The sequence below is a fragment of the Castor canadensis genome, chromosome 9 (assembly GCF_047511655.1).
Source record: "Castor canadensis chromosome 9, mCasCan1.hap1v2, whole genome shotgun sequence".
Taxonomy (NCBI): Eukaryota; Metazoa; Chordata; class Mammalia; order Rodentia; family Castoridae; genus Castor; species Castor canadensis.
The window spans coordinates 52337342-52351421 of NC_133394.1; the positions used below are offsets into that span (position 1 = coordinate 52337342).

Genomic DNA, 14080 nt, shown 5'->3' on the forward strand with positions numbered 1-14080 from the left:
TTGTGAATGACTCTATTTTCTGTTTCTATAACAAACTACCTGAGGCAGGGTACTCTGAGAAAAGAGGTTTACTTAGCTAACAGTTTTGGAAGCTGAAATTTAAAAATCCTGCAGTCCCACATGTTCAGTCTCTGTGAGGGCCTCATGATGGATGGCATCCCTGTGGGGAACGCAGTTGCAGGAGAGAGCAAATGGCAAGAATGGATCTTTTTATAAGTTTTCCTCTCAGAAGCTACCTAGTATCGAATGAGAACATTAATCCCCTTTAAAGGAGGCACTCTGGATGACCTAATCACCTTCCCCTAGGTCATACCACCTAATACTACCATATTGAGGACCAAAATACAGCGCATGAACCACTGGGACACGCTCAAACCATAACCACACCACAGCAGTTTGATATCATCATGTTCATTTTTTTTAACTGATAAAATTTAAACTTCCTAGCATTGTAAAAAGAATTTCAGTCTCTGGCCCCACATTTTATTAACATTACCTCTATTTCCAGCTTATTTCTCTATGGCTCAAAAATATGCTATACCAATTATGTAAGGATATAGCTCTATCAATGCACATAAATATAAAATCTTTTATAATATGTCAGCAGAAGATATGTGGATTGTGTCCATGTGGATGATTATGTAAGCAACCAAGATCTAAGACAGTAGCAGGAGTATTACATGAGAAATCAGGATGCCTGAGACTAATTTTAGACTTAAAATATGAGTTTGGGCTAGTTTCTTAGCTTCTCTATCTTGTTTTGTTTTTGGAAATGAAGAGATTGGTCTAGAATATTTCCAGATAACATCTATTTCAAGATAACATCTAATTCTAAAGTTTTTTAATTCTAAGCAAATCATTATTTATTTAAACTAAAGAATGTTTCATTATGCAATTATCATAGCACTGACAAAGTTAAGTTCTTCTTTGCTTATGCTTATTACTATATCTAAAATGTTTTCATCCTTTTGCTATGCTAACAAGAAGACGCTTAAGTAAACCATCAGGGTTTGGAATTGTACAACTAACATAGTCTTATACATTCTGGTAATTGTGATCATTAACTATTAACAGATGCAAATACACACGTATGCATCTTAAAACATGATAATTTTTCTCTGTTGCTATAAGTTTAATGTGTGCAGTTTAATGTAGTACCAAGGGTTTTTATATTTTAAGGATTTTGTAACTTTGAGAGGAGACTAATTGATACTGTCTTCACACCTCTCTCTATATATTAGAAGTAAAGAATATATTTCTTAGATAAATATAGTCCATACTCTCCAAAACTAGAGTGCTTCTTCTAGCTAGTCACTGACCTAGGTGGTAACACTAAAACAGGTTTTTTTGGCTAACACACAACCCATCCTACAGGTGGCTTTTTGCCAGGACCCCTAACAGCCTTGTTGAGTCTTCCAGGCACTTGCTTTGCCATCTCCTGGTTCTCTCAGGTTTTCTTGACTCCCTCCCGATTTTCTCTCACATAGACATTTCTCAGAAAATTCTTCTAAATTGAATCCCATCTGCTTTTCGGAGGGTCCGACCTGACACTTTAAGTTAAGAATTAGTAAGTGCTGTAAAGAAAAGTAAAAGCACAATAAAGGGTTAGAAGTGTGCTGTGTTCTTATAAATAAGAGTAGTCAGGAAAAGGCTCAGGAGGAAGTGCCATTTGAGCCATATAGTTGGAGAAAATTGATTTACAAAGTAAAGTAAATTGCTTGAGATCGTATCTCCAGTTTGTGATAGATCAGCACATAAACTTCTTACTCCAAAACTGACACCTTTAAATACACCTACTTTTATACACTACTTGTGAGTGGTGATAAAATGTAATGAGCATGTCTATGTTGTAGTTCATATCAAGTCACTGCATATATGTGGAACAAAATTACTTCAAAAGACTTCAGTAACTATAAAATGATATAATTAGCTTTTATACAGTCTAGATTGTATTTCCTTTCATCCTGCTTCATTCTAGCTTTCCTTTCTTCTCCTTCCTCTTTTATATTTATTTTGCTAGTGAGCTAGCAGTTTCTATACTAATTCTCCTATCAGCAGTATTAAAACAGGGAATGACATTGAATTTATCTTTTTTTCCTTCTGACGTTTTCTGGCCCTATTTCCTGAAACATCTCTACTGCCTAAGTTACTATTCAAATGGGTTTCAAAATATTGTACAATAGAGAATAATAAGCTCATTTTTATTTGGATCCAAACTATAAACTTGTTAAAATAGCTTTCTTATTCCTCTCTCTTTTTCCATATGAACCAAATCTTCCCAAGAAAATCTCATTACATTGAGAAGCCAGAGGAAGTTCATATCCTGATTGAAATGGAATTAAAATAGTAATACACACTTTTTATAATCTAATGGCATTTCATTTTAAGCCATTGAAAGCCTTACATAATTTTACTTCCTTATTTTTAATTCTGTTAATTCAAACTTTTAAAAGCATATTTTAAAAATTCTTTTAAATATTTGCAAAGTGCTTTAATCAGTTAGTTTGGAATGAATTCCTTTTGTTTGTTCTTTTGGCAAAATCCTGGCACTCTTCTACCTTCCATAAAAAGTGAATTGCCCTCTTTCTACAGAAATGTAGAGGGGAAAAATATATTTCATAAGAAAAGGAGCATTTAAAGCAAGACTTTCCTAAGCTTAATAAAAAGCATTTGTGGCTGAAAAACTGCAGCGATGTCATATAAGTTTTATCATGTATAAGCAGCAGAGTGAGGAAATTCCAGAATTAATAAACCTGCTGGTACTCTTGTGCCCTGAGTTGAAAAGTTCAGGATGTTCTTTTCATACTCACAACTGGACAGTTTGCTCCATACTAAAATTTGCAAGAATAATTTACTCCCTCCATTTCTAAGCTGCTAAAACATTTATAAGTGGGTCTATTTAGAAAATGTAATTTTAAAATAATTTTATTAGCATATAATAGCTATTCAGGGGGATACATCATGATATTCACATATGTGCTTACAGTGCATCCCAGCTGCATTCCCCTCCATCATTCTCCCTCTTCTCACCTTCTTAGAACAATGCCAACAGGTTTCATTCTTCTCCCTTCATATATGGATACAAAACACATCCACCATATACACTCTCATTCCCCCTTTTGCTCTGCCCGCCTGCTTTCCACTGGTACCCACTCCCAGAAAAGACCTATTTTTCCCTCTTATCCTTCATTTTTTTTCTTTTATTATGTGTATATTGATGTCCAAGAGGGTTTCACCTTGGTACTCCAGGTCTATATATATCATGCTTTAATCAAATTAACCCCTTCCTCCTGTTACTTACTCATTCTCTATCACCATACTCCCCCAATATTCAATAGCTTACTGTATAGTGCATTATATTATATTCATTTATAGCTGAGCTGTTTCAATATTTTTCATTCTCTAACATTTTCTTTATCTCTCCTGCCTCCCATAGCCCCCTCAGATGGATTTACTAATACAGTTTTTTCTCTTTCTCACTATATATGTATATATATAGGATCATATATGTTTCTATATATTCTAGAAAATGTAAATATTTAAAAGATGCAGTAAATGGTCATTTTAACTGAAGATACTGTCTATGTTTGGCTTGATTTTTTAAATAACCAATGTGTGGTTTTAATCATCACTGAGAAGTGATTAAAGGAAATGAGGAATTAAAAGCCAAGGATGCTGTTTTGACTGACCTTCTAGTTATTAATGCAATTAATTATCCATAAGACTGTTGACCAGCTGATCTGTGGCCTTACCATGATACCAGAGGAAACTGGCTTAAGTATAATATTTCGCAACCCAGAAGTCTTTTGAACGGTGTAATGAAAATTGAGAATTTCCTCTATTTTGTAACACTGATTGGTTTGTTCTAGTTATATATATCTATATCTATAGATATATGAATTTTTTTTTTTGCAGTACTGGGACTTGAACTCAGGGCCTCATGCTTGCTAAGCAGGCACTTTACTGAGCCACTCAGCAGAAGTTTCTCTAATTCTTTTCATTCGAAGGAATGGTTTTGGTATGTCTGTTACTACACTAGATGATTTCTTTCAGCCTGTGGCTGTTACTGTCATGAATTTCTTTCCTCTTTAGTTACCCTTCTTTCCCTTCTTTTTCCTTGCAGAGGAATGAAAGGGTAGATACGTAGATCAAAAGGCTGTAATAACATGCTGAGCAGAAATAATCAGAGAACCCTTTTATATTTCTCCAATTTCAAAATGAAACATATGAATGAATACTGCTTATTTTATTTAGTTCAACTTTCATCATTGTCTGAAAGTTTAACTCTTCATAGTTATGGAAGCCTGTATGTCTTTGGATGGTGAAATTACTCAATATATAGTTGTGTTTGAACAAAATTGTCTAAATGTAATTAAATAAAATTGTCTAAATGTATTATTTGTCTAAATGTACTGAAACAATAAAAATTGTGATATTATTTCATTAAATGCAATGAAACATAGCTATTTGGCTAAATGTAATAAAATAGTTTAAGGCTGATTTTTTTTCTTCAAGAAGTTATAACCATGAGTTGTAAGTTAGAGTATATGCTTTAGAGCCAGACACATGAAATTCTTCCCTATATGAGCAAGGCCTATTTCAAGTTAAGTTAGTACTCTGAAGCTCAGTTTTCTTAAATAAAGTTGAGGTTATTTTTAAGGCCTTTCCCCCAAGATAATTATAAAAAGAAAATATCATTATCTATAATGTTGTATATAATGCCTTTACGAAACAATGAGCAGAGTGCTTGGACACTAAGTAATTCATCAACAAACACTTTCATTCCTTAACTTTTTAAAAAATATTCTTTCTATTTTTCCCATATCTTCTGTATACAAATGCAGGGGGGAGAAATGCCACAGTCTTTCTGCTCTTCATATTTCTTCTGATTTTGAAAGTCTTAATTGTTTTTCAAATCAATGGAAAACCTATTCAAAATCCCTTTGGAATTCTAAATTGTGTAGCAACCAGAGTGAAGTTCTGGCACTTCTAAAAGTGTCAGCTGAGCCTGAATTAGAAGACTTTTCCAGGAAAGGAAGAAATATGATAGTGAACAATCTTAAGAGCCTCATAAATACAGTTTATAACAGGTACCAATACTATTTTAAAACAACTAAACACCCAAACTGATAAGAAATACAAAAATTATTTCTTAAAAACATACTTTAAATTATTCAAATCCTCTATGATAATAGTATATATAAACACATTTGTTTCTGTCTAGAGAGCACGTTTTTTGCAGTTTTAAGATTTCTCCCTAACAAGTCAGGTCCTGAAGATGATTAAAATAACCACCAATTTCCATGCTACATACACAGTTCTTTTGTAAATAAGCATAGTAATATTGCTACTTGGCATTTTCATTAATACAGACTTCTTTCTTACCTTCCAATCTCAAATTTAATATGGCAGACAACTTTCTATGAATGACCTATTTCTTAATTGTTATAAACACTTATCACAGGACTCTTAACTAAATTAACATTGGTATTGACATAGCAGAAGTTCCATATTATGTGCTTCCTCAATCATCTTTTAAGACATATCTGTTGCTTTATATGTATGAATCTTTTATAGAGATAACTTGTGATAGATGTATGCTACATTGCTTTCAAAACTTCGTGCTTTCCTACTTTTTTTCTGTTTGTTTTTATTTTTACTTTTTTTGGTGGGTCTGGGGTTTGAACTCAGGGCTTCATGCTTGCAAAGCAGGTGCTTTACTGCCTGAGCCACATCTCCACTTCTCTAGTTGTGTTTTACAGCATGTAACTCCCTAGTACTTGAGCATTTGGATAGAATTCAAATATTTAACAAAGGTGCCAATTCTCATAAATATATTCATTTACTTACATGTATTTAGTGTGTATTTTAGTTTTTCTTACCCTAAAGATGTGGGCATGAAGTTGAGCATAATGTTTTGCATTAAGAGTTGTAGAATTTGAATTCTGAAAACTTACTGGTCACTAAAACTGCAAGTAGTATGAGCTATGTTGGGTTACTGTCTCTTGATGTCCGTGACTTAATACTAAATGAATTTAATAACCTACTAAAACTCAAGAATGCTATCCAGGATAAATTATGTAATAATTTATTATGTAAATAAATAATTTATTTATGTAAAACATGTTAAAAATATGTGCTTGAAATTCTATAAATGACTAACAAAAAGATGTCATCCAGACTGGTCACCAGAGAGGAAGCACCCAACCCTTTTCTCCATCAAAGCATCTGTATATCATCTTCCATAGCTTTCATGCCTTTTCTAGAACTCTGAATGAGTCTATGTATCTTACACTGTATTTTGATTGTAAATTCTACTTGAAAAACTTATTGTGGAATAACTCACAGACAAAAACTCCTTACTCTTCCACTGAACTTTCACAATGAAAAGTCTGGATTGTTTAATCCAGGTGAAAATAAAAGTATGAAAAAAACCAAGTGAGACAAAAGTTTCTTAAAATAAGATTTTAATTGTTTATTAGTATTTGAGCTGAGATTTAAATTAAATGTCATAAAAGGAAGATTACTTCATTGCTATTGAATTACTACCAGTAATGAAGAATTTAAGTGGCTTTGCCAGTAAGTAGAATAATAAAACAGCAACTTTTATATTTGAAGGTTCCTGTGTACAACTTCCTTTTCATAAGTCTTCTGATTCTGGCACAGTGGTATCCTCTGTAGAATCAGTTGTTATCACTATAGGGATGTTCTCAGATATCCATCCCTTTGGAGTCCTATTAAAGGACCGTCTGCCAGAAAGAGGATTGGCAAAGCCCATGAACCTGGGATCTGTTAGCAGTAGTAACTCAAAATCTGGAACTTTGAATTTAACCATTTTTGATGCTTTTTCAAAACCTCCAAATGGGGTGGCAACTCTGTGGGAAATAAAGAGAAAAAGAAATAATATTTAAAATTATTTGCAAGATAGTATAAAATAATTTAATTCATAATTTTATGGACATGTTATTATGGTCTTATATTTTTAATATGCTTTTCACTATTTGACCTCTTAGTCAAGCATTTCCATTAATCATGCCTTTATGATAAAACAATATTTAATAACAAACTACTATAAAGCCTCTTTGTATGTAATCTTAGTTTTGGACTAAAGTAATCTATCCTCTGTACCTTGAACTCATAAATGTCTTTTCCTTCTGTGTCTTTGCTAACTGTGTTTCTCCTATTTAAGATACTTCTTCCTGTTTTTCCTCCATTTGTGTATGCCCTGCGGTCTTTCAGTTCTATCTTCCTTCTGATTATCCCAGTCTATACTTCCTTAGCCAAATTACTGTATTGATTAAATTGGTTCCAAATTTGCTAAAATTATAATCCTTTTTTCTCATGTATGTGACATGTGAGCTTTAATTATTTCATTATGCATTGAATTGTGTTCTTGTTTACAGAATGTTTAATATGTGTATTCTCCTAGTGATAGCCTCCATATTCTACCTTGTTAGTACTCTGTCGTATTTTTTTCTAGTAAGTTTATATTCCTCCATTACCAGATATCTTAGGCCACCTAAGAAAACAATATAGTAATTATGAATATCTATTATTTCCCAAGAATGTTCTTAAAAGCAAATAAACAGAAAACAAAACATGGCCTTTACTCTCAAAGGACTGTAATCTATTGAGAGGATAGTGAAATTTTATTTCTTTCCCATAGAAAAGGCATACCAAATTATGTGGAATAACTGTCCCAGAACACATAGGAAGCAGATAATACAATATGTAAAATAAATGAGTCAACATGGAAGATATTCAAGTTTCTAGAGGAATAAAATGGAGCATTAGATCACAATCAGGAGCCAAAAATATGACAGAAGACAACTTCCCTGAGTTGAAAAAAAAGATATTACAGGACAAAATTAATCAGAAGTAAAGAAGATACTACCTGCACATTTCTTGTTAGAATTTTATTTTAAATATAATGAACCATTTGGGGTTGAAAGGAAGGAAGAAAGGATAAGAGGAACAAAAATCAGGCTGGCTATAATCTTTTTCAAAACATTAAATACCAAATGATAGGGGGAAAATGTTGGATAAGTGTTGATAACAAAAGACTGCAACTAAGTAATTCTTCATGTGCCAAGGTTAAAAAAAAATCATAGGTATGCTTGGACTCAGATTGATATTCCTTTCTTAAGAGAACTACTTGAACATGTTCTGGCTCATTGATAATTAAGTCATACTGTGGAAAAGTACTGGCAGTGACAATAAAAAACACCTTAAAAACATATCATGGAAATATTCATTAGCAAGGTACTGTTCTTGGGAAAGAAAATTTATCTAGTTTAAAATATTTGTACTGCAGAAGAGTAAATAATTGATATACTGATTGGCTATGTGAGTGAGGTAAAAAAGGGTGCATTTTTCATCCTCCCATACATAAGTGGTAGTCAGAAGTTAGTTTTGTTTTTGAATTTAATAATCAGAGATTGTTAATATATTCATCTGACTAACCTAAAAGTGATGTTGGGTAGAAGTTAAAGTAGGATTTCTCCCTTCCAGAACACTACATATAACAAAATTAAACAAGATGGAAATTATAGAGCAACAGACAAAAAATAAAATAGAACCATCTAAGAGGTGGGATTCTTGAGTCAGTCTAGCTAACCTGAAATCTTATCTTCACCTAAGTTCAATTACTTGACATACAGAGCACAAGACTTCCAATTATTATTCACAGAACTTCCATTCATTTTTCAGAACAGATATTTAACAAGTGCCTGATACTGTGGTAGATAATTAGATCAGATACAATACAGATAAAGTTGCAGCTCTCCACTGATGTCTACACTGTAGATAGGGAGACTCACTTATAGGAAGAGAATATATTAATTGATAGCATAACCAGCTAATGAAAAGTGCCATGAAGAAAAATGAAGATGAGGAGTTCAAAGTTTTTTTCCTGTATACTCATACAGTTGATGAATTTTTAGTTCAGGGGAAAGAGCACTATTTAAATATACTTGTCAGGGGACTGACAGAATGGCTCAAGTGGTAGGGCACCTGCCTTTCAAGACTGAGGTCCTGAGTTCAAACCCCAATACTATCGAAAAATAATTAAAAAAATACACTTATCAGGAAGTCCTCTGTGAGATGACATTTTAGCGAAGCATTGAAAGATGTGAAGGAATGGTTTCCTGAAAATCTGAGGAAAGCCGTATGGACCAAAGGAACAAGGGAAAGAGTATCAGGGTGGGAAGGGATCTATTTTGTAAAAAAACAATGAGAAGGCCAATGAGGCAGGACCTGGATGAGCCTTAGGAGAGTAGTAGAAGTGGCGGCTGTAGACACCAGGGCTGGGACTGTAGTCCTTGATGAGTTTGGATTTTAAGTGTTGTATCAGGAAGGGAATGTGATCTGATTTTCACCTTAAAATGATCTCTCTGACTGTTGTATGGAGAACAACCTAGAGGAGGGAAAGAGTGAAAAGAAAAAAAGTCTGATTTGAAAGTGTTTGCAGTAATCAAAGTAAAAGAGTGATGGTTTGATACCACTGGAGATGTTGGGAAGTGGCTGAATATATTTTGAAGATCTGACTAACAGGACTTTGCTAGTAGTATGCAGAATGAGGACAAAAGTGGAATTAAGGGTATGTTGTAGATTATTTACTTGAACAACATGGAGTGTAAATATACCATTTACTGAGATGAGGCATTAGAAAAGTAACTGGTTTGGGTTGAAAATCAAATTTCATTCCGACACATTAATGTTTATATGCTTGATATCCTAAAGGTAATGTCCAGTAGAAGGCTAAAAGCTTCAGGGCTGGGCATACTATTGACAGTAACAATAAGGGGATGATATTTAAAACCATGGAACTGCATAAAATCACATCCCATAATGAATGGAAAGAGAGAAGATCGTGCCCTACCATTTAGAGTTTGGAAAGGGAGGAGCCAGCAATGAAAGCTATAAAGGAAGAGAATATGGAATGTTACTGTTCTAAAAGCCAAGGAACAGAACTAATTTTTATAAGGGAATGGTGTACCATGTCATATTCTGCTGTGAAGCTGAATGTACTTATAACCACAAATTCACCATTGAATGAAGTAGCATGAAGAAACAGCTCTTTAGAGTGGTTTGATACAATCCTGAATTGAAATGAGTTCAAGAGAGAAAATGGGACATGAAGAAATAGAGACAGGGAGTATACACAATCTTTGAAGATATTTTTACTATGAAGTAGGAGGATATAAATCAGAAGTAATTGGTAAAGAGGTTGAGGTAAAAGGGGATTTTATATAAGTTAAAAGACAATTTATACAGTGATGGTAACCAATAAAGAGAGAAAAAATTGATGCAGGCAAGAGAAAGGATAAAGAGTGGATGAGAAGGTTGGGAACAATGTGTAATTGCAGGGGATGACCTTAGGAACAAGTCAGGCAACTCATCAGCTGTGTTAGGAGAAAAAGCATCTATGGATTCAGATGCACTTGATAATGGAAAGATGAGGTTGGTCTTTCCCAATTTGCTTCCACTTTCTCATAAATAACACAAGACCATCAGTTGAGAGTGAGAAGTGGGTTGGAGTATTGCATATTTGGGGAGAGATTAGAAAGTGTATCTTATCTTTTAGAACACTGGTGGAGCAGATTGGCTATAGAATGTTCGTGAGTTACCTGGCAGTGTTTTGGTCATCAACTTACAATGGGACAATCAGCAAAACTGTGTTTTTCTCTAGCCACATTTAGCATATGAAGAGACAATTGGTCTTAACCATCTATGCCAGTTGGAGAGAGAATCTGATTATGGAGAAAGTGTGATCAGAAGTGGTTGGTGGCTTTTGTGCCGGTGGCTCATACCTGTAATCCTAGCTACTTGGGAGGCTGACATGGAGAATTAAATGACTTGCCCAAAGTTACCCACCTACTGAGTTGTGGAACCCAGGCATTCAGACTTACTGAAATCCTGCTTTCCTAGTCTTACACCACACTCCCACAAAACACTTGTTAAGAATAATGTTTGTTGTTGAAGTGCTGGGAACTGAACCCAGAGTCTTGTGTATGCTAAGTACTCTCCCACTAAGCTACATCCCCAGCCCTCTAAGTCCACTTTCTAGGTTAAGCAAAGTGTTTACATCATGTCAAACCAGGTTACTATCACATTCATGACAAAATTAGCTGACTCAGTGTTCCACGTTTTATTAACTGAATTAGTGACTAAAGAGTCTTTATGACAAATTTGATTTAGCACAAAAGAAAACATTCTCAGGTGTTCAAGATATCCAAAGCAATCTTTTATCATTTTAGAAACTTGCCATTGTATGTCAACAATTTGTTCATTTGTGATTCATCCATTATTCATGCAACAAATTACTAATTCCTTAGCATGTCTAGACATTCTGCTTTGTGAATCAAACAAAAAGATTGTTAAGTAGAGTTTTAACCTCAAGTGAGCTCACAGTCATGCAAAGAGTGAAACATGAGAGGAAAAAAAGTATGGAATAAGCTAGCTCCTCCAAGAAAGAATGGCCTGAGGCTCAGGCAAAAAAGCACTTTAGTCTGCCTGTTGACTCAAATAAAGCTCCTAAATTTAGAGCCCTGCCCCAGGACCAGCTACATAATTTGTAGGGACCAGTGTCAAATAGTCCTTGTTCAATAGTTACTAAGATGGGGGCTAGGGATATGGCATAGTGATAGAGCACTTGTCTAGCACACTTAAGGCCCTTGATTTGATCCTTAACACTGACAAAAAAAAAAAAAAAGGAATTCAAGACAAGAACAGTAGAGCATTAAACCACATATGTTCCTTTCACATGGGGCCCAGGCAATTGCACAGATAGATCACACACCTATTACTGGAATTTCAAGATTGAATAGTTACATATTAGATGTAAGAGGCTAGAATTGAACAGTTCTAGATTTAAGCTGAATTTAGTCAATTAGTTTTACATTTATTCTAAAAAAATTTCTACTCATTTGTGCATTTTTAAAAACTAAATCAAACAAGTAAATTCCTCTGCAATCAGAGCCACTATTTGCATTTATTGGAGTGCTTTCCCCCTTTTTAACCAGCTCTGGTTTTTTGTTTTGTTTTGTTTTTCCTATGAATTTGTGGATCATTTTCTTCTCTAAGAAACAGCAGAATTCCCTTTAGTTCCACCACCTGTTTCCTACCTCCTACTACAGATCCAGTGGAAGGTTGCTGTTTGGAAAGCAGGGTTTTCTTTTCTTTGGCACCACTGAGACTACATCCTGTTTATTTGAATTTTATTGCCCTGAAATACATAGAGCCCCTTACCATTCAAAGTGAGAGACTTCTTGTAAGATTTTAAAGATCTATGAAAATAGTTCAAGTTCAAAGTTATTGAAGCAAAAACTTCCATGGAAAGATTTGAAATATTAGATTCAAAGGTAGGACTGCATCTCTTTGATTACTGTAACATTAATTCTTTAGACATAGGTCTGACTTAAAATGGTTTTTATACCATGTCATCCATCTATGTGTGAATAATAAGCTTGTCCATTCAGTTTCACAGTTAATAGATGGCTTTCTCATTTATTTTGGCCAGTGATTGTTAACCTACAGCAGGGAAAATAACCCATTTTATCCCTAGAAATTATTTCAACCTCTCTTCTAAAAAACTGGACTGTGTTCTGGACTAATTTAAAGAATGACTTTGTCATATTTAGTTTATGAAAACTCAGATAAATATTGGAGTTATTTTTGACTATGTGATTTTTTTAAAATAAAAGTTGGATTGAAATATATATTCTTGTATTTTATACCTTAAGTATCTATGTACATAATACTTATGTATCTTATACTTCATAAAGTATAAGTCACAATCATCAGGTAAAAGTCATGAATATTATTTATTTTCTAATTATGTGTTGCCAGTGCATAAAAATACCAGTCATTTTTTTATGACCTTGTATTCTTTGCTCTTGCCAAATTCACTTACTAATTCTAATGATTTAACTTGAAGTTTCTTTTCGGTAGTTTCATTATTTGCAAATAATGACGGTTTTATTTTTCTGTTCTTTTATTTATTATTCTTGACTTATTGTTAGTAAATAACATCTTTGTCTGAAAATATGTAAGTATGTTTTTATTTTAACTTTTACCTTTAGACAATACTTTCACTGGATATAGAATCATACCTTGGATAGTTTACTATTTTAAAGACATTTTTCCATTATCTTCCATCACTTCAGTTAGGAAATCAACTGTTTCAATTTTTATTTTTATACCTTTGAAAGATAATGTATCTTTTATTCCCTAAATTTGCAATGTTCTTACTGTCTTTAATTTCCCCTTCTTGGGTTGTGTAAAAATTGAACCTGAGGCTTGATATCTTTTGTCAGTTTTGAAAAATTATTGGCCATTAATTCTTCCAATATGGCTTGTATCTTATTCTTTCCTGAGATCATGATCACATACATATACTGGCATTTTATTATTGCTTCAAGTGTGTATTCTGTTTTCTTGCATTTTTGAATCCTTTTTTCCTTTTATGTTTCAACCAGAACATTTTCCTTTAACACTTTACCAATCCTCTCTTCAGTTGTGTTTAAGCTACCATTATTCTATTTATTGAATTAAAAGGCATTTCTACCATTCAGTATAACATAAGTACAAAAAGCCCTCATTAAAATGTCCACAACATATATAAAGAAAAGAACTTTGGAATGACTGCACATATTAGGAGCTATTCCAAAACCCTATACATGGTCCTGCCCAATCACAGCCCCCTTTTGCCCCTAGCAGTAGTCAATAATTTGACCTTTATGTTAATAAAAACTTATAAAATATTTTTTAAACTAGAGGACATTATGTTAAGCCAGTCAAAAAGGTAAATGCTATGATTTCACTTGTATGAAATACTTAGAGTAGTAAGAAACACAAAGGAAGAAAGTAGATTGATGGTTGTCATCTAGGGTTGAGAAAAGAGGGAAATAGAAAGTTATTATTTACTGGGTACAAAGTTTCAGTTTTACAAAATAGAATTGTGGACATGGTAGTGATGACTGCACATTATGAATGTACTTAACTCCACTCAACTGTACTCAAAAATGCTTGAATTGGTAAATTTTGCTATATATTTTAGCATAATAAAAATGTAGCTATT

General features: G+C 33.5%; 1 protein-coding gene across 1 annotated transcript in view; it reads right to left on the reverse strand.

Moving 5' to 3' along the window:
* Positions 1–6450: 6450 nt before the first annotated feature.
* Myoz2 (myozenin 2) overlaps positions 6451–14080 on the reverse strand; it is a 31750-nt gene continuing 24120 nt past the window's right edge. Inside the window, exon 6 of the mRNA XM_020167073.2 lies at positions 6451–6875. Coding sequence (XP_020022662.2) covers positions 6641–6875 — 235 coding nt within the window. The 3' untranslated portion in view covers positions 6451–6640. The remainder of the gene's footprint in view (positions 6876–14080) is intronic.